A 20,582-nucleotide genomic window follows, 5' to 3' on the forward strand; every position below is an offset into this window, starting at 1 on the left:
TACAAAAGGAAGAGTTGGTGTCCGAGGCGTCCTTGGTAGCTATAACTAGCTTATTGGAAAAGAGGAGTTCATCCAATTTCGAGGATCGGTTCAAAGACGAGGAAAATTCGTACCTAAAGCTGAGCTTATTCTAATTAATTTTTCTTCATATTTATTTCACTATTTTTATTATCCTGTTTTCAACTTTTACTTTTTACGTTATTTTTCTGTTTATTTCAGGTCATCAAATTTTATCCCCCTGAATTTCTTCGGCACGACAGCTGCCCCGACATAAATCTGGTCAAGAGAGAAACAATTTACAGTAAACCAATCTCTAAGGGATCGACCCTACTCCCTATATTGCATAATTTGCAAATTAAGGCGTAGGTTTATATTGGTGGAATCGATATCCATCAACTATAGTGGAATGACTTCATGGCTTAATGAATTTATAATTAATAGGCGAAAATCTGAAACTTAATTATACATCATTTGAGCCTCAATTACATATGTCCAATCGGTCTCTCCGCTCGCTTATTGAAACAAAAAAAGTAATTGCATGTTGAATCAAATGAACATAAATGAATAGAAATGGTGAAATGGAAAAATAGGAAATATTTGAAAATGGTTATGGTTTTCTCCAAAATGAAAATGAATATGGAGAAATGAAATCATTTGAAAATGAATGTGGTTTTCTCCAAAATGAAAAAGAAAAAGAAAAATGACCTGAAAAAAATGAATTTATGTTTTTCGAATTAAATGAAGTTCGAAAATGGAAATAAATCATTGGGTTATAATTAGGGGTGTTCATTTGGTTAACCGACTCGAAATTACTATAACCGAATTAACCGACCTTCAAAAAATTTTAACCGTTAACCTAACCGATTTTTTTAAAAAAAAATTAACCGAACCGAAATTTTTTCGGTTAATAAGGTCGGTTAACCGAAAATTATGTATTTTTTATTTTTGGTTAAAAATTACCCGAATTAACCGAATTAACCGAATTATCGAAAAATACCCGAATTACCCGAATTTTTTTATTTTTTATTTTTAAAATTTAAAAAAATTATAAATTATTAAAGTAAATTGGGTTTTAGACTTTAGTAAATTGGGTTGTCTTTTAGTTTTAGTTTTATTGGATTGGGTAATTGGGTAAACTTTAGTTTTAGTTTTATTGGGTTGGGTAATTGAGTTTGGGTTGGGTTGGATAATTTTATTTATTAATTTTTTCAGTTAACCGAAAATTTTCGGTTAACCGACCGGTTTCGAACCGAATTAACCATTAACCGAAAAATCATAAAAAAATTAACCGACCCCCGACCGAAAAAATTCGGTTAACCGACCGATTAACCGAATTCAGTCGGTTAACCGAATTTTTTCGGTTTTACCCGAATTATGCACACCCCTAGTTATAATGAACCGTTGAATGCAAAAATATTAAATATATTTTCTCATAGATTCTTTTACGGTAAAGTTGTCACGATTTTAACGAAATTAGAATTGAGTTGATAAAATTATTTAATTGGAAATATATTGAAGTTTATTTTTGAGAAATAGAAAAAAAAATATTGGGTTGGATCAAATTATAAAAATACTGGGTTAAAAGTCTGTTTTTTGAATTAAATGAAGTTCGAAAATGGAAATAAATCATTTGGTTATAATGAACCGTTGAATGCAAAAATATTAAATATATTTTCTCATAGATTCTTTTACGATAAAGTCGTCACGATTTTAACGAAATTAGAATTGAGTTGATAAAATTATTTAATTGGAAATATATTGAAGTTTATTTTTGAGAAATAGAAAAAAAAATATTGGGTTGGATCAAATTATAAAAATACTGGGTTAATAGTCTGAGAAGTACTTGTAATTGGACCCAATATGGAAGAAGCCCAAAAGCCCCTCATGTTATAAGGTGGGACGGCAAACCCTAGTGTTGCCCCCTACATCCTAGTTAAACTAGGATTTTATTTTTCTAGTTGAAATAAACTTCTACAATTCAATAAGGATTCTACATTCTCTCCTTATAAATAGATGGCACTGGTAGGGCTATTTACACAACACTTTAAGATATTATTACTCTGCTGAAAAATAAAGAGAATTTATTCTCAGCTATTAAATATATTTTTTCGGAATAACAATTCTGTCGGTTTTTATTTGAGAAGAATATTTTCATTTTCACAAAAAAAAACTATTTCTAGTTTATGTGTTTGATTCAATTTGTTTGAGCCTACACTTAAAGCAATTCGTGGTATGAGAACAGAGGAGAAGATTGTTTGGTAGAAAGTCGAGAACAACAAGGATCTGTCTATCTAAAAACACAAGTATGAATTCGGTCTAAGCTTTATTGCTATAAATAACTCAAACCGGGTCGATTTTCAAAATTTTCATTTTTCGCTGTGCAAGAAAACCATTTTCGAATTGGATTTTTCCTAATAGTTGGCATATTTAATTAATTAATAGGTATATTATGGCCTAGGTAGAAATTTGGCTAAGGTAATAATTTTGGCGAAGCTTGTGTGTGTTCAATGTTAGACGTGTCAAGTTTTAGTGATTGATAGAGGGTATATCCAATGTATGTTTGTGAGGCATAAGGTCATGGACTATTGAAAATTGATAGAGCTTGGATTTACATACATATTGTAATGACCTAAAGTTAGAGGTGTCAGAAACGGTGGTTTTGAAACCCCATTTTCGATGATCAAGTTCATAATATTTACGAGGTTAGTAGAAAGTCTAATTAAAGTTTGGTCCAGTAATTTTGGTGAATTGATAGTTAATTTCGGTATAAGGACTAAATTGTAAAACTCCACAATTATAGAGTTATAATTGGACCAAATGCTTAAGGACTTATATAGTAATTAAACCAAGGCATAAAATGAAAAATAAACCATTTATGTTTCTAGTGGATGGTTTGGTTGTGGTTTAATTAAAATAATCTTAAAATTTTAAATTATAATAGTATAATATGTACATTAGGTAAATACAAGATAGATGATATATTTTCATCTTCTTTTTCATCTCTTTCTTACCATGGCCAAAACTTTGAAGAGAAATTAATGGTTTGGAGTTTCAAATTTAGTCCCTTGCATAGTAAGCATTTCTAAGTCGTTTTCTTGTAATATTTATATTTTTGAGGTCTTGGGAGCTTGATGTAGCTAGCCCGTATACCTATTTGTAAAACTCTTAAAGTTTTCAAAAGCTTCCATTGATGAAATTGGTATTAAATTGTTAAATTTTAAGCTTAGAAATGAAAAAAAAGGACTAGTTTGTAAAGTTTAATTGCTAGTTTTTGAACATAGGAACTAAAGTGCATAAATTTTAAAATTGAAGTAAAATTTCTATACTTATAGATAATAGAGGGTAATTGAAGGATGAAATTGAGATCAGTTTTGAAATCGAAGCTCAAATTTGAAAGATATTGTAATTTTGATTTTAGGGACTAAATTTAATAAAATGAAAAACTTTAAGAGCCATTCGGAAAATGAAATTTAACTAACATATTCTTATAATATGATGATATAAGATGTTTAGAATTGATAAATTAAATTGAATAATTGTATAGATTGGGAATTGGCCCAAATCGAAACTAATAAGGGAAAAAGACAAAATTATTGATTAGTCCTTAAAGAATTGATCGGTCGTTTTTCCTAGTAAGTTCATATGGTATGATTGAATTTATATTGTTATATACTTGAATTATGAATTTGTGTATGATTAATAGTAATTTAAATTGTTTGCAATTTGGTGCAAAAGGTGAGATATTGACTAAATCATAAAGAAATGATGAATTGAAAATGATGAATTGTAATTTGAGACATTTGATGAATTAATAGTTGATTATTACTGATCAAATTGTATTGGTGTGAATATGATCAATTATTGAGATAGAGAACTAAATTGAATAGGATTAAAAATATTGAATCTTGATGAAAATGCAAAATTGATTTTGAATTGGGTTGATTCACGCTCTCTCTCTCTCTCTATATATATATTTGATTGATGAAAAAAATGGTGAAATGTGGAATTGGGTTAAACTCAGAATGGAGTAATTGTTACTCTATTAATTGTTTGAGCAGAGTCAGATATAGTTGGCATGTCATAGGATAGTTAAAGTACGAGTTACATTGACTATGTGTCGACGAGTGTTGGGCACAACTTTTACTTTGGTTATACCGGTGAGGCACTAAGTGTCAAACACATTGATGAGCATTGGGCACAAACTATTTACTTCGGTATTGTCCAATAAGGCACTGGGTGCCAAATTGTTGTGTTGGTTGGATCCATGTATCCGTTCGAATCCGAGTCTGAGTCTGAGTCAGGTTAACAGGGGTATAAAATGTAAATGAGATAAATTATGTACAAATTGAATTGATAATGTGATTTGGTGATACACATACATATTGTGATTTATGAATATCAACATCATATGAAAGATCATGCAAACTTATTATACGAGCCCGAAGGGCCGATATGGAAATTTGACGAATTAATGATTTTGATTTGAAATTCAAATAATGAAACAATATAGTGAATGGAATTATATTGAAATTGGATTTATTGTTGATAATAGATGGAAAATGATATGAAATTGATATTGAATTAAATAAATGTTGATTATAAATGATTGGGAATGTCATAGCTTGAATTACTATATGATGCGATATATGTTGATACTCACCTTGTTGATATGTGATTGTTGTGTTTAGGCAAACTTATAAATCTAGTGACTTATCGAATTCAGTTGTAATTGAGGTAAGTTGTTGTTTAAATACCTGTGAACTTACAAAGTATTTGTAATGCTTACCCTGTTGTTTTCCTTTCCTTATAGATTGCCAACTTGCAGAACGTGTTGATCAGATCGCCTCAAAGCTCACACTATCTTGATATCGGTTCGATAGTCTTTTGATTATTTAAAAGTTCAGTTATGTGGCATGCACATGATGTCTTGTAAATGTTGGTTTGGAACATATTATATATATGTGTGTGATTTGCATAATGATATTAGCTAGTTGAATTGGTATCTCTTGATATAAAGGTTGATGTGTGTATTGATGATCATATGAGACATGTAGGTGGCTTTTGATATGATGTATGCTTGAACAAATGGATAGAGTATGTTTTGGTATTGATACCTTTGGTTGAATCCTAGCTAATGTTTGATTTTGGGCAGGCTAATGTTTTTATTTATGTGTGTATATTTTGGTGATATGCTAAGCTATATATATGACATTAGAAATGGCATAGTTGAGAATGAATTGACAAGGTTAAAGTGATGACATTGAATGTAAGCTATATGTTTGAATTGATTGTGATTCAATAGGTTAAATTGATATATGGTGCCAAATTGAGGTATAATAGATGAAGTTTATTTCAATAAACTAAATTGATATGTTTTTAAGTTCAATATATGATATCTTGAATTGGTTGAATGGTGATGATATGGTAAGATGTTGGTGTGTGTTTTGGCATATTTTGTACATGTTCTAAATGTGCCAAAAGGCACTATTTGAGTCAATTGTGATTTAAGAATGATAAGGGACCAAAATGGAATTTTTTTTTACATATTTGGCACTATGGTATCGATACCATGGTATAGGTATCGGTACCTAGCATTTTTCAAATCGTTTTTCAACAAACAGATTGTCAAAATAGTATTGATACTTGGCTAAAGTATCGATACTCTATTCATGGTACTAATACTTTACAAAGGTATCGGCACTCTAAACATTTATTAGTTTTACAAAAAGAAACATAACCGCAAATTAGTATCGGTACTAAAATTAGTATCAATACTTTATAGAAGAAGTATCAATACCATATTATAGGTATCAATACCAATGATACATGAATGATTTTTCTTACTTTAAAGTTCAAAAGAGGTATCTGTACCATTTCAGAAGAATCAATGCCTAATCTAAAATTTTGAAAAGTTTGCAATTTGGTCATTTTTCATGCTAGGGTCTACAAAAGAGCTTTCGTAAGCTCAATTAAGCTTGGATTTACTTGTGTGTCATAATGTGAATATGTTTATGACATGGTTGAATGTTAATTGATTTATTTACAGTGTATTTGACGGTAGTTGCTCTGACAACAAATATGACATCTTGTTACTCGGACCTGACGATTAGGTCGAGTAAAGGAGTGTTGCCCATATTATTGAAGATTTGGTCATGAATGATTATATATACACATAGCAAAACATGAAAAATATCCAATTTGGTAAAATGAATTTTGGTAAGGTTGTGAACTTTGGAGAAGGAACCAATGTTGGCAAAGGTGAGAAATATTAACGAAGATCATAAATTTTTAAGAGATTTGCGTATAGTGTTAGTGGTTATGGAATATATGCACAAAAATACGTGGTTTGTAAGGCTAGAAAATGTTATGTACTATGCATATTGTGTGCCAATTTTTAGTGATTGCAAACGGTATGCTCACATTTTAATATTTGGCTAAAGATGCCTCAAGATTTAGTTGATACATTACCGTGTTTGCTTTTAAAATTCATCAAGTTCAAGTGTTTTGTTTTCATATGTAAAAAAATCGTATTATTGTATATAAGATTTACCGACACTTATTTTAAATCTTGTAGGAATAAATATCGTGCTCGTACCTTGTTAACGAATATCATTTAACCTTTCCAAACACACCTTGATAAAAATATAAATATACGTTATATTATAAAATTATCGACATTTTCAATAAACTTCATAAGTATAAATGTAACGTCTAGGTTTAGACCCTAGACGAAATAGTAGTTTCGGGACCACAAATTCGAGTCAAAAAATATTTTAATATTCTTTTTGGTGTCTACAGCATGTTAATTTATATGTGTGAAAATTTTGTATAAAAATTTTACCGTTTAAATGCTTAATTTTGATAAAAGGACTAAATTGTGTAAAGCGTAAAAGCGTAAAAATTGAGTTCTATTAGTTAAAGGTGTTAAATAACTATAGAACTTAAAAGTGAAGGTCCTTATGTGGAAAATAGCCCATTTATGAGTTAGTGGATGATAGTGAAGTGGCATTTGGTGTATTTATTAATGTTATTAAAGGTTAAATAAGTAAAAAGGCAATTATATGTTAAATTAAATAAAAAAAATGCATTGTCATCTTCCACTATTCATCTTCACCGAGAATTCAATGAGAAGAAAGCCATTGTTGGCTTTAACATTCGGCAAAGCTCTCATTGCCCTACGTTTTTGAGATAGTTGCAGCTTAATCTAGCTAGCTCGTATCTCCGATTTCAAAATTGTTAAAGTATTTGAATGTTGCCATTGTTGAATGCATGAGTATTTTGATAGTTAATGATGGAAAATAAATCATTGTTGTTAGATATGTAAGTTTTGTTAATGAATTTTTGATAAAAATGTCAATTTTGGACTAAATTGGGAAATATTAAAATTATGTGACTAAAATGTGAAATAAACGATAGAATTGGGCTGCTAGGGACCTAAGGTAAATTCGGCCGACCTAGAGTATGTTGAAATTTTGAATATTTTGTGTTGTTTTGAAATATGGACTAAATTGAGAAATGTGAAATGTTAGGGGCTAAAATGCAATTTACCCATTTATGTGTTTTTGAATAAATTTGAATAAATATATGATTAAGCGAGTCAAATTTGTATTGAAATAGATCAAGAAAAGAAGAAATTGGATTTGGATCGAGGAAAAATAAAAAAATTTTGAATAGCCGTCTAGTTCGTTCGTGTCCGTACGAGGTAAGTTCATAAGTAAATAAATGTTGTTAAATTCGAAATTATGTGTGTTATATGTGTTGAATTAAATTATAATAAGTATATTTGTATATGCCGAAATGAATTAAGCATTGGAAAGCTAGTTACGAGCTTGAATCGATCGAATTATGATGTCCGAAAGCCCTGTACTAACCATAGGAATAGTATAGGATACATATGTCATGATATAGGATTCCGATATAATTTATCTTGTAAGACCATGTCTGGGATGTTGGTGTCGATTTGAGATTTACATGTAAGACCATGTGTAGGACATCGGCATCATATACGATTTTGTGTAAGACCCTGTCTGGGATAGTGGCATCAATATTTGATTACGTGTAAGACCACGTCTTGGATGTTGGCATTGTAAGAGCTTCTGAGCTATCCGAGTATCCTTATTGATTTCGAACGGTTCAATGGGCAATATCGAGAAATGAATAACTATGTGAAAGTATATCCGATTCAGGTACGTACGAAGTGTATATGATATGCAAGAATGAAAGGTGAGTATGTTTCAAATGACGATATATGAAATACATGACAATGAATGAAATGCATGTATATAAATGAACATTGTGATACATATGCTCGTTATATGAAATTGGAATGAAATAAGCTTAATTATATTCAAGAGTTTGAATACCATGAAATTGTGGTCCTATGTTTCAAACATGGGATTTATGAAACATGAAACATGGTTTTGAGGTTGCTAGTTTGGGTTGAAAGATGATTAGATAAATGTTATTGATAAGGTTAAATTATTAAATATGTTATGTATATGTGAAAGAGTTAAATAAGCATGTTTTGAATTGTTAGTTATGTGTTTTGTATGACCGAATGTGATATATTTGAATGAGGAGTATGTATGGTTTGAATAGTGGAATTATGACGCATGTGTGATATGACTTTGATGTATGGTAGTTAATTTGAATTTTGAATTGATAAATGAGATTGAAATGGTTGAATTTTAAAGCATGGTTTATATGTTCATTGATAAATAAGGTAAGTAAAGTTGTGTAATGTGACAATATGGATTATATGAGAAAAGTGGTTGTATATGTGTATGAGATTAACGAAATTCAGTCTATTCGAATTGAATTATATATGTTACTGTGATAAATTATTTTCTTATGGCTTACTAAGCTTTCAAAGCTTACTTTGTGTATTTTCCCTATGTTTATAAAGTTTCAGAGACTTGCTCGGATTGAAAGTCATGGGAGACCACATCACACTATCCAGTTTTCGCTTCGGTAAATAAATGCTTTGAGTTTTGGTTATGTGGCATGTATAGGCTAGTTTTGATATATTTGGTTTGAAAATTGTATGTGTATAGCCATGCGAAAATGGTTTGATCATGATGCTAATGTTGGTTATATGATGTTAATGCATGTGTGTATTCGGTCATATCTCAAGATTATTATGGAAGTATGTTTCATGGTGTATATATGTGTGATATTTGATTATATAATTCATTTTGAATAATGAGTTAGTTGATGGTTGTGTTTTGCTAAAATGCATGCGTTTTTATAAACTAAGTTTGGTATAATTGATGGCTTGTATATTGGTTGTTTAGGTACGGTTGGTGATGGCAAAGTATACACATGTTTTATGTTTGAATGGTTGGTCATTTAGGTTCAGTTTTTAAATGACTCATTGGATGCTTGAAAAGAGTGATGTCTAGACATGATTTTAGCATGCGAACTAGGCATGATATGTCTATTTATTAGTGTTCGAAAATGGTTCAAATTTATATGTAATATGCGCATTTTTTTTTAATGTGAAAAGAGGTATATTTTGGTAATGTGATAATGCTAGTTATTATCTATTTTGTTAATGGAAATTAAGCTGTGGGAAATGGTCGAATTGGTATAATATACAAATGTATAAAGCTTATAAATTTGGTATACTTGATTCGGCAATTGAGTTTAGGAATAGCTATTGTTACTGTAGCATATTGTGCATGAAATTGTAATGTATTAAAACTATATTTGACCATCTAGTGATATTTGATAATGACCTATATTTGGAGAATTAATAGGTCGTATAATATGGACTGGTTTGACTTGATTTGCTAACGCACTTAGGTTTATGAAATGGTACGTTTAATAATTAGCCATTGAATTAGATGTATACAAAAGGATGAGATGAAATATGTGATTGTTATATGGAATAAAATATATTTGATTATATTTTAGGTATTCAAATGCCATGAATAGATGGACATATGCTTTGAACATTGAATTTATGAAGCATAAGAAACAAGATATGGATATATATTAGTTGGTACGAATATTTGAATAAGTAAATGGTAATGACTTGGTTGAGTTTCAGAGCATGGTTTGTAATGCGAATTTGGTTTATGTAATTGAGTGAATTATGTCTACTTGGTTCATGAATGATTCATGATTTATTTAATGGGATATGTGATATATATATATGTAATGACTTGACATTTATGTATAATTAATGAGATGTTATTTGAGCTTGAGAACTTTGATAAAGAAGTTGATAAAATTTTATACATGAATTGTAATAAGTGATTGTTCTGATCTGTACTTATGTTCAGTAATGTCTCGTGACCCTAATCTGGCGACGGATACGGGTTTGGGGTATTACATTTGGTTGGTATCACAATATTTAAATAAGTAAATGGTAATGACTTGGTTGAATTTCAGAGCATGGTTTGTAATGCGAATTTGGTTTATGTAATTGAGTGAATTATGGCTACTTGGTTCGTGAATGATTCATGATTTATTTAATGGGATATGTGATATATATATGTAATTACTTGACATTTATGTATGATTAGTGATATGTTATTTGAGCTTGAGAACTTTGATAAAGAAGTTGATAAAATTTTATACATGAATTGTAATAAGTGATTATTCTGATTTGTACTTATGTTCAGTAATGCCTCGTGACCCTAATCTTGCTACGGATACGAGTTTAGGGTGTTACAATAAATGTCGTACAACATACCTCATTGGGATAAATATTGCATGAATATGCCTTGACAAAATAATAATGCTTCACCAAGTTTCAATGCTTAGTTGGCACAAGTCTTGGCAAAGAAGTATAAGTAATTCCCACCTTGAACAATATATATTTTCTTATGTTGATATATGTTTTGCCAAAGTTACTAACACCTTTTAGATATGAATATTTACTTTATTTTTGCCTTCAAGACGAATTCTACTCCGCCTTCAAGGTGAGCGTGATTCAAATATTCATTGTAGTTTTGCCTTCAAAGTGAGTTTCATTCTATCTTCAAGGTGAGTGTGATATTTACTTTAGCTTTGCCTTTTAAGGCAAACATGATATTTACTTATGTTTTGCCTTCAAGTCGAACTTGATTTATCAAAAACTTTTCCTTCAAGGCAAACATCGCTATACTTAACCATCATGGAACACTTGAACTTCTTTTATACTTAGCATCTACACTTCATTAAAAAGACTTTGCTTCCAAGAGCACTTAAGGCTTATTGTGCACTAAATATGGTATAGCTTTTCCAGGCATACCTCGCCTTCTTGGCCACTTAAACTTTCACAAATGAAGCCTCTTTAGGTGCATTTAATTTTTTTGGAAAAGAATATTAGGAACCTCATGTGCATTTATACTTTATTTTTATAGTTTTGTGCATCCATACTTTAATCATTACATTTCGCTTTTAATGTCCCATACGACTAATTGTTACACAAATTTATATATTTTCATCACAGTTACATGATTCTATAGCAACCCTACACTATTAATAGGGTATCATTACTTGAGTCTTACCAAATACCCCTTTATATACACTCTCAAGGACATGAAAAAGAGGCTCTCTCCTTCTATCTCAATGAAGCTCCATGAGAGCTCCTCATAACCCCTCGTCCTTCAACACTTCCGCTTGCAATTCTTGATGCACCAAGTGAATTGCCACCAACCTCACCAAAATTTTGTATCAACAAAATTATTGTTGACTTTACTTTAGTGGAAGTGTTTTTTTTTTTGTGCCGGGATATTTATTTCAGAAATCAATACACTTTTTTTTTAAGATTTAGTTCAAAAAAGCTTGTTAAGGTTTCAAAGATATTATATAGAATAAAGATATAAACTCCATTATAACAATATTTATTATTTTAAAAAAGTTTTTTTTTTAAATTTTTAATTAAATCGGTGCTAAATAATTCGTAAAAGAATTCAATCAAAAAATTTATATAAATAAATATTTTACATGTCAAACAAAAGAAAAAATAAAAAGAAAATATTCAAGCATGACATAACCAATATATTTTTTAAAGAACGTTACAATTACATTTATAAAGCACAAATAACCAATAACTATAATTAAAAGCATGCATTACAAATCATAATTGAATTTATAATTTAAATATATCCAAATTTATATTACAATAAATCTAGATATAATCTACACATGATTTAAAATTTATTCATAAAGAAATTTTTGCATGACAATATTTTTTTTATTAAAGAAGGAAGCAAAGGGCCATTACATAATAGTAGACTTTATGAGGGTTCGGGCCAAGTCAATGCAAAGTTCTAAGCCCATTTTGTAGGTTCAGGTTTGGCCTAATCTGAAAAGTAGTTTAAAATTTTATCCAAGTCCGATTCAGATAAAAAATGTTAAACTTGAGTTTAGTTCCACTCGTATTAAAATAAATTTAAAAAATATAATATACCAAATACACTAAACAATATATTGTCCAGCAAATTGAAAATACATTAAGCAAAGTTACTTAAATAACATTAACATAGTTACAAATTAGCAAGCAAATGCCTCTTAAAATAGTATTAAAATTAATAGTTACAAATTAGCAAGCAAATACAATATCTAAATAATAACAATAAAATAGTAACAATATAATAGCAAATAATATCAAAATAACAATAAATAGCAGTAGAGGAAAAATTAGGCAAATTTGGAACCGACCTTATTTTTTGTCCAAGCTCATTTTCGGGCTTATATTTTTGCCCAAACCCTCCCACTTTTCGGGTGAACCTTCGGGCTTGTGTGGGTGACCCGACCCATGATCAGGTCTACATAATAGTGATTAGATAATCATTTTCTCAAAAAAAAAGGGAGGAATCTACTTATATCCGTGTAAAATTTAAGTCATTTTACATCCTTCCATAACTCTTTTATAAAATTAACATTTTAACAATCCAAACGTCATATTTCATGCTTCATTTTAGGTAGATCATGCATGTCAAATTTGGCATAAATTAAAATATTCTAATTATTCGTTTTACATAAAAAAACTTTCAACCGTTAAATATATATTAATATATAACTGATATTTTATATCAATATGATAGAGATATTAGATCAATTCAAAAATTTTACATGCATAACAAATACAAATATATTGACAAATTTAATTATTAGATTATTAAAATAATAATCTATAAAAAATTGCGAAACTAATACCTTCCCTAAATAAAAAATAAATTCTGATATTAATGAAACCTCTATTTTCAAAAGTGAAATCCTTCATAAAAGCTACAAATACTGTGATGTAAAACAATATTTTGTTTGATCATGACGTTAATTGTTATTCATAAATAATAATTTCTTGATTGAAAATTGCAATCTTATTTGCCTTTACTATATTATACGATGAATATAAGTAAACAAATACATGTACACAAGATAATAAAACTAAGAAACTACATAACTTATAGGAAAAAAAGAAAGAAAGAAAGATGGAGATTTTATGAACTGCAACGAGCCTGGAACTTATTCCATGCGATGCTAGTATCATGCATCAGGCTTCAGCGCTCCATCATCCCCAGGCTTAAGTCCGGCCATTCTGAACTCAGTGGGACCCTGATTTCCAGGTATTCTAATTCTTGTTGGATCTCTATTTCCAGGGATTCTAATTCCTGTAGGAGCTCCATTTCCAGGCATTCCAATTCCTGTTGGATCTCCATTTCCAGGCATTCTAATTTCTGTTGGATCTCTATGATCTCCATTGCCAGGCATTTTGAACCCTTTGCTGGGGTCACCATCATGCTCACCTGGTTTGGCAGCCGGAACCCTCCCATCGAACCCCAACTCCACGTCCCTTTCTTTAGGACCGAAATTATGGTTATGGTCTGAGGGTTTCGTTTGATTCTTGCCCCGGTTACACAGCCTTCCAAGAAAGCAAGCTATAGCTGATATAACAATGATCACTGCAAGCACTATAAAAACTGTTCCAAACGATCCATCCGAGTGATTATGGGATGGCGGCGCTTGCCCTGGCACCGTATTTGGTAAAACGACAACGGGCTGTTGCGGTTGAGTGGACATGGGTGTGGTTCGAAATTGCAAAGATGGGATGGGAGTGAAAAATGTGAGTTTTTAGTAGGTGTTTTAAAGGGCTTGGATGCATAAATGTGCAGCTCCTTGTTCTTTGAGTGCAGACAAAGGGAGGGAGGCTTTACAGTGAACTGTTGAAACAAGTAAGAACAATTTTGCCTGTAACAAGAGGTTATGTATATAAAAAGGTTTAGTAATTTTGAATGAGGAGCTTTCTTTATTAAGGAGACAAGCTAAAAGATTTTCATGCTGTTCTTTAATTAATGCACAAGTAAGGTCTTTGGAAAGGGAAAAAGTAATGATTTTGAGTGGCCTTTCCAAACTCATCTACCTACACTTTGCCGATCGCCGAAATATGGCTAAAATTGATCACCAAAACTTATAACGGATGTAACTCTAAAAATATGGATCAACTCATCCCATTGATAAAGACGTAGACGAAAATTGTATCCCTCAAAACCCATTAATTTCGCCGACTCCTCATATTCAACTTATTTTCAACTATTCTTGCATATATATTTTCAATCATATTTATCTTAATTCAAACTTATGAAATTACATAAAAATTATATAATTGAAAAGATAAATTAGATCAACGGTCACTTAATTATGCATAAATTTCCGTTTTAATCACGTCTAATTATTTGCTCATTAATATTTTTGAGATTACTTTTTTAAAGTAACTAAGATCAGCACTTTTCTAATTGGTATAATAGTAAATTTAACTTTGATTCTATATATATATAAAAAATCAAAATTCTTTTTAAAATTTAAAGATTCTAAAATTTGTATAGAAATTGGGGGATTTTTAGCTTGTGGGATGCTTCCTAACAGCAAGTATAATTCATTATTCGGCTATGAAAAACACTATGGCAAACTTGTGGCATCCTGTCTGTGGGGTTCAAATTCTAGATCTAGGGGAAAAAAAAGGTATCTTTTTTAGTTTTTTCATAGTATAGATATGGAGAGAGTTTTGAAAGGTACACCATGGACTTTCAATAATCATTTATTAATACTTTGCAAACTGGAAAAGGGTGAGGATCCATTAAAAGTACAATTACTTTTTATCCCTTTCTGGGTACAAATTCACGACATTCCAGTAGGTTTATTTTCTAAAAATCTAGCAATACAATTGGACAGTTTTATTGGAGCTTTCTTGGAGTATGATGGTTCAAATTTGGGGAAGGAAAATCGTAATTACATGAGGGTAAGGGTGCAGATTGACGTTAGGAAGTCTTTAAAAAGAAAGAAGCAGGTTATGTGTTGTGGGATACGCTCGTATGTTAAATTTAAGTATGAACGTCTATCACTTTTCTGTTTTTACTGTGGATGTTTGAGGCATAATGACTCTTTTTGTGAGACAAAAATGATGGTTGGGAGGATATTGTTGAAATGGGTTGGGATTTATCATTGCGAGCACCATCTCGAAGAGCTCTATCAATGAATAGTATTTGGTTACGAGAAGAGGGGGAAGAAAAGTCGGAAGGAAGCTGGATGGAGAATAGGTTTGTAGGGCTTAGTTCAAGGAATGAGGATATGAAAGGAAGAAGGGGAAAACCATAGATCCAATATTGGGCTTTAACTTAGAAGGGGGTGTCATTTGTAGAACAATAGAAGGATAAATTATGGTCCAAACAGATGCAAATGGCCATGGAGCATGACTTGGAAGATGAAACCTTAATAAGGGAGGAGGGGAAAAAGTGAAACAGGGGGAAATGAAAGGACTTAATCTTTTATCGTCGGCAGATGCCAAGAGGCAAACTGATCGGGCGCAATGAAAATCAATGTTAGAACGTCCGTGGTTTGGGGAGAAAACGGACGGGTAGAAGACTTCGGCATTTGATGAAGATAAATAATCCCCAAATAGTCTTATTTGTGGAGACAAAACTTAGTAGAAAACAGATGGAAAAAGCTCGTAGGAGATGTGGTTATGCAAATGGTATTGAAGTCGACTCAGAAGGTACAAGAGGAGGCTTGTGTTTAGCATGGAAGACTGATGTTGATATAATGCTTCGTAGTTTTTTTAAAAGATTCATTGATGTGACAGTTGAAGATAAGGAAAAAAGAGTAAATTGAATATTCACAAGATTCTATGGATCCTTGTACGCACAGGATAAGAATGATTCATGGGATGTTTTGAAAAGCTTAGCTACTAATGTGGAAATTCCTTAGTTGGTTTATGGAGAATTCAATGAAATTATGTATGGATTTAAAAAAAAAAAAGAGGGCTACCTAGAGATGAAAGAAGGATGGAAATTTTTCAAAGAACGTTAGAGGAATGTTAACTGAACGACGTGGGCTTCGAGGGTAGTTGGTTCACTTGGGAGAGAGGAAGTCTACCTAAGACGAACATACAAGAACGACTAGACAGAGGTGTCGCTAACACAGACTGGATTACTTTGTTTCCAGAGGTGAAAGTTCAACATCTAGTTCATTTGTTTTCAAATCATTGTCCTCTTCTTATTAATACTGGGAGGTATGAAGAACAATTGGGGAACAATAATTTTAAATTTGAAGCTTGGTGGTCATTGGAAGAGTCTTTCATTAATGAAGTCAAGAGTTTGTGGGAGCAACCTTCAAGGGAGCTATTACAGAAGCTGGAAAATTGGAAAAAAAGGATTGAAGAAGTGGGCTGGGCAAATTCAAATAAATAGGAAAAAGACTAAACGGATCCTTATGGAAAAACTTGTGGAGTTGGCTAAAGCTGAAAGAGAAGATAAGAATTTAGCTGAGTTGATTGATACAAAAATTAATTTGAATTTTGAGATCGAAAAAGATGAATGTTACTAAGAACAAAGGGCCAAAACAAATTGGCTGAAGTTTGGGGATAAAAATACAGCACTTTTTCACAGTCAAGCATCACAAAGGCTGAGGAAGAATCTCATTCACAAGCTAGAAAATGAAGAAACAATAGAGATGGTGACCTTGCAGGAAATAGAAGGTGTTGCGACGTCTTATTTTCAGAATCTTTTTTTGGCATGAGGGAAGGGGAACTATGGAGACATACTATCAGGGATCTAGCGGTGTGTCAATGAGAAAGACAACCAAAAACTTACAGCAACATACACTAAAGATGAAAACACAGAAGCAGTCTTTGACATGGGACCAACGAAGGCATAGGGAAAGATGGATTTCCAGCATTATTTTATTAGGAATGCTGACAGATTTTTGGAGAAGAAGTCACCTCATTTTGCTTATGAATTCTAAACGGAGATATATAGGTTAGTCCAATAAACTCTACAAATATAGTACTTATCCTAAAAGTTAATAGCCTTTCTAATACGATGCAGTTTCAGTCGATTAGTGTATGCAATATACTTTATAAAATTATAGCAAAGGCAATAGCAAATAGATTTCGAAAAGTTATTGGTAAATGTATTGATGAGGCATAAAGTGCCTTTGTGCATGGTTGATTAATATCAGATAATGTGCTACTAGCATATGAAGTACTCCATAAGTTAAAGCAAAAGAGATTGGGGAAAAAAGAGTATATGGCCATTAAACTTGATATGAAAAAAGCATACGATAGGGTTGAATGGAGTTTTATAAAGGAGATAATGACAAGGATGGGGTTTGATCAAAGCTAGGTAAATGACATTATGAAATGTGTTACCACTGTTTCTTATTCGATAATCATTAATGGGCATTGCGAGGTTAAATTTTTACCAGTTAGAGGACTTAGACAAGGTGATCCACTAAGTCCGTTCTTATTCCTTTTATGTGGTGAGGGCTTATCAAGTCTATTAAGGCTAGCAATGAAAGGAGGCCTTTTAAAAGGAGTTAGGGTTAATAGAAATGGTCCACAGATATCCCATATTTTATTTGCTAACGATTGCATATTGTTTGGGGAGGCAACAAGTATTGATGCTAATCTTTTCAAGGACATCCTACGTGAATGCAAATCTTGCTCGGGTCGATGTGTTAACTTTCACAAATCAATAGTATTTTTTAGCAAGAACACAGTGAAAGAGGATAAGAGACAAGTTGTCAATCTGTTGGGGGTACGTAATTCGAATGAACTAGAGCGATACGTAGGGTTGCCTAATATGGTAGGTCGGAGGAAAAATGAATCTTTCCAAAATTTAAAGGACTGATTTAAAAAATGTATTGACAATTGGAGTAACAGGTATTTATCGCGTGGAGGAAAAATAAATATTTATAAAGGCCATTCTTCAGGCTATACCAACTTATACGATGGCTTGTTTTTTTATTACCTAGAGTTCTATGTGATGAAATGGAAAGCATTGTAGCAAGATTCTGGTGGCAGAAGGGAAAAGGTAAAAGGGGAATTCATTGATGCACTTGGAAAAACCTTTGTTCTTTAAAAGAAAATGACGGCTTAGGTTTTCGAAATCTTGGTCAATTTAATATTGCGTTATTAGCTAAACAAGGTTGGCGTCTCATAAATTATCCAAATTCTTTATTAGCAAGAGTTTTAAAAGCAAAATATTTTCCACATTCAAGCTTCCTAAAGGCAGAGTTGGGAAATTTACCTTCACTTACCTGGAAGAGTATCTGGGCAGCAAAGAGACTTCTTCAAAAAGGAATGTGTTAGAGAGTGGGCAGAGGAGACAACATTTCTATCTAGGAAGACAGCTGGATACAGGGAATTGATAAAATTGACGAAAAAACAGAATAAATAGTGGGGAATTACAGTTAGTTTCGGATCTTATCGTTAATACAAACAAGAAATGGAGGCCGAATTTGATAAATAGTACCTTCGAAGAGAAAACTGCTCAAAAACTTCTACAGATCCCTTTTGCAGAGACTGAGCACGAGGATACTCAAGTTTGGAAAGAAGAATTATCTGGCGAGTTTTCAGTACGCAGTGCCTATAAACTATTACAAGATGCTAATTTGAATCCTATTAATTACTTATTACAGACCAAAATAAAAGAATTTTACAAGAAATTATGGAGCCTACAGCTGCCCTCAAAAATTGCAATTACTATTTGGCAGATTTTCTGGGATTATATCCCTAATCTTGCTAATCTCAGGTACAGGAAAGTCACTTCAAATGATAGATGCCCTCGTTGCTGCTTCTGGGCAGAAGAAAGCCTTCATGTCTTCCGAGAATGCCCTATAACAACAGAAGTTTGGAAATCGTTAAACTTATAATGGGTTATGAACAACATAAATCAAAATATATAGGAGTGGCTAACCTTGGTTTTTAATAGAAACAGCAACGACCAATGTCGACTCTTCTGTTATGCTTTATGGCAGATATAGTTCTCCAAAAATCAACTCATACATGAGGGGAAAAATACAACAGGAAGGGTTTTAGCACAAAACGTTCAGAGGCATATGGTAGAATATGAAGGAACAAAAGTTTTGAAGAAAAATGGAAAAATGAACAGAAGTTAGAGAATACAGGAGGACATATCGAGAACAATGATCCATTTTGATGCAGTGTTCGACAGAAGAACCTTCAAATCAGTTACAGGCCTGGTGGGATGGGACCTGAGGGGAAATTTACTGGTGTTAAAGACGATTATTCATAGCAATGTCCCCTGACCTTTCGCAGCAGAAGCATACGCATGTTTAGAGGGTACAAAGTTAGGGATTTCACCAAGAACTCAATCAGTTAAACTCATGGGGGACTCTAAAACAATAATAAAAAAATGTTAGACGACCTCAACAGACAAATCAGTGATCGGAGCTTTAATCAGAGACATTCAGAATAAGAAATCTTGTTTTCAAGAACTTATTTTTCAGCACATTTGTAAATCAGAGAACTCGCATACACATAGACTAGCAAAGAATGCTCTTGATAGAGAAGAAACAACTTATCTGATGGGAGAAGAACTGAATTGTTATGCCTTTGCCTCGGAAGAAAACTGGTCAAAGAATCCAGATTGAAGGAGCGGATGAAAGAAAAGCACTCAAAGCAGATAGCAAAATAAAGTTTTATCTCTTGGGAACAGCTATCGACAGAACGGATAGGTCTTTGGAAATGACTATTCGACAGATTTTATAGTATCCAACCGTTTTTGAATTGACTAGGGTAGGTATAATTGATTTCTTTTATTTTCATTCAATGTTTTCTGTTGTCCATTAAGTTAGTAAGCAACTAGCTAGTTAGGAGGTTTTCACTTCTATTTAGTGAGGCTGGGTTTTGCTGTTTCGATTTTTGATGTATTTAATTTTGGGCCTATTGATTTAGGCCTTTAGTTTGTTTTATTCTATCTTTAATAAAATACCCAGTCATTTTATTTAAAAAAATTTTGCATAGAAATTTAAAATATATAAATAAATAAATCTTAAATGTGTGATCAATTTTGAACATCGCAAAGCGTAGCTAGAATTGCATTGATGGGTAACGTAATTATAAAGTAATTAACAGTGACACTTTTCTAATTGATATAACAGTAAATTTAGCTCTAATTCTCTATAAAAAGTTATAAAAAATCAAAATTCTTTTTAAAAGTTAATTTTTTTAAAAATATTTAAAATATATAAATCTATGATCAATTTTGGGTATGGTAAAGTGTAGCTAGAATTGCATTGATGAGTAACCTAATTATAAAATAACTAACATCGGCACCTCTCTAATTGAT

At 31.7% G+C, this 20,582-nt stretch overlaps 1 protein-coding gene across 2 annotated transcripts; it reads right to left on the reverse strand.

Annotated features, from left to right (window-relative positions):
- Positions 1-13,297: 13,297 nt before the first annotated feature.
- On the reverse strand, positions 13,298-20,052 carry LOC107946225 (S-antigen protein). Of its 2 annotated transcripts, none has more exons than XM_016880460.2 (4): positions 19,188-20,052; positions 18,744-19,105; positions 18,529-18,621; positions 13,298-14,184 (listed from the first exon to the last, which is right to left on the reverse strand). In XM_016880460.2, exon 4 carries the CDS (start codon positions 14,014-14,016, stop codon positions 13,483-13,485), a length of 534 nt encoding a protein of 177 aa, XP_016735949.1. In that variant the 5' UTR covers positions 14,017-14,184; positions 18,529-18,621; positions 18,744-19,105; positions 19,188-20,052; the 3' UTR covers positions 13,298-13,482. The 2 variants fall into 2 exon arrangements, with proteins under 2 accessions (XP_016735949.1, XP_016735950.1); XM_016880461.2 differs by having other exon boundaries at positions 18,519-18,621; positions 19,188-20,016.
- Positions 20,053-20,582: the final 530 nt, after the last annotated feature.

Source organism: Gossypium hirsutum, chromosome D12 (assembly GCF_007990345.1).
Source record: "Gossypium hirsutum isolate 1008001.06 chromosome D12, Gossypium_hirsutum_v2.1, whole genome shotgun sequence".
In the NCBI taxonomy this organism is placed as follows: Eukaryota; Viridiplantae; Streptophyta; class Magnoliopsida; order Malvales; family Malvaceae; genus Gossypium; species Gossypium hirsutum.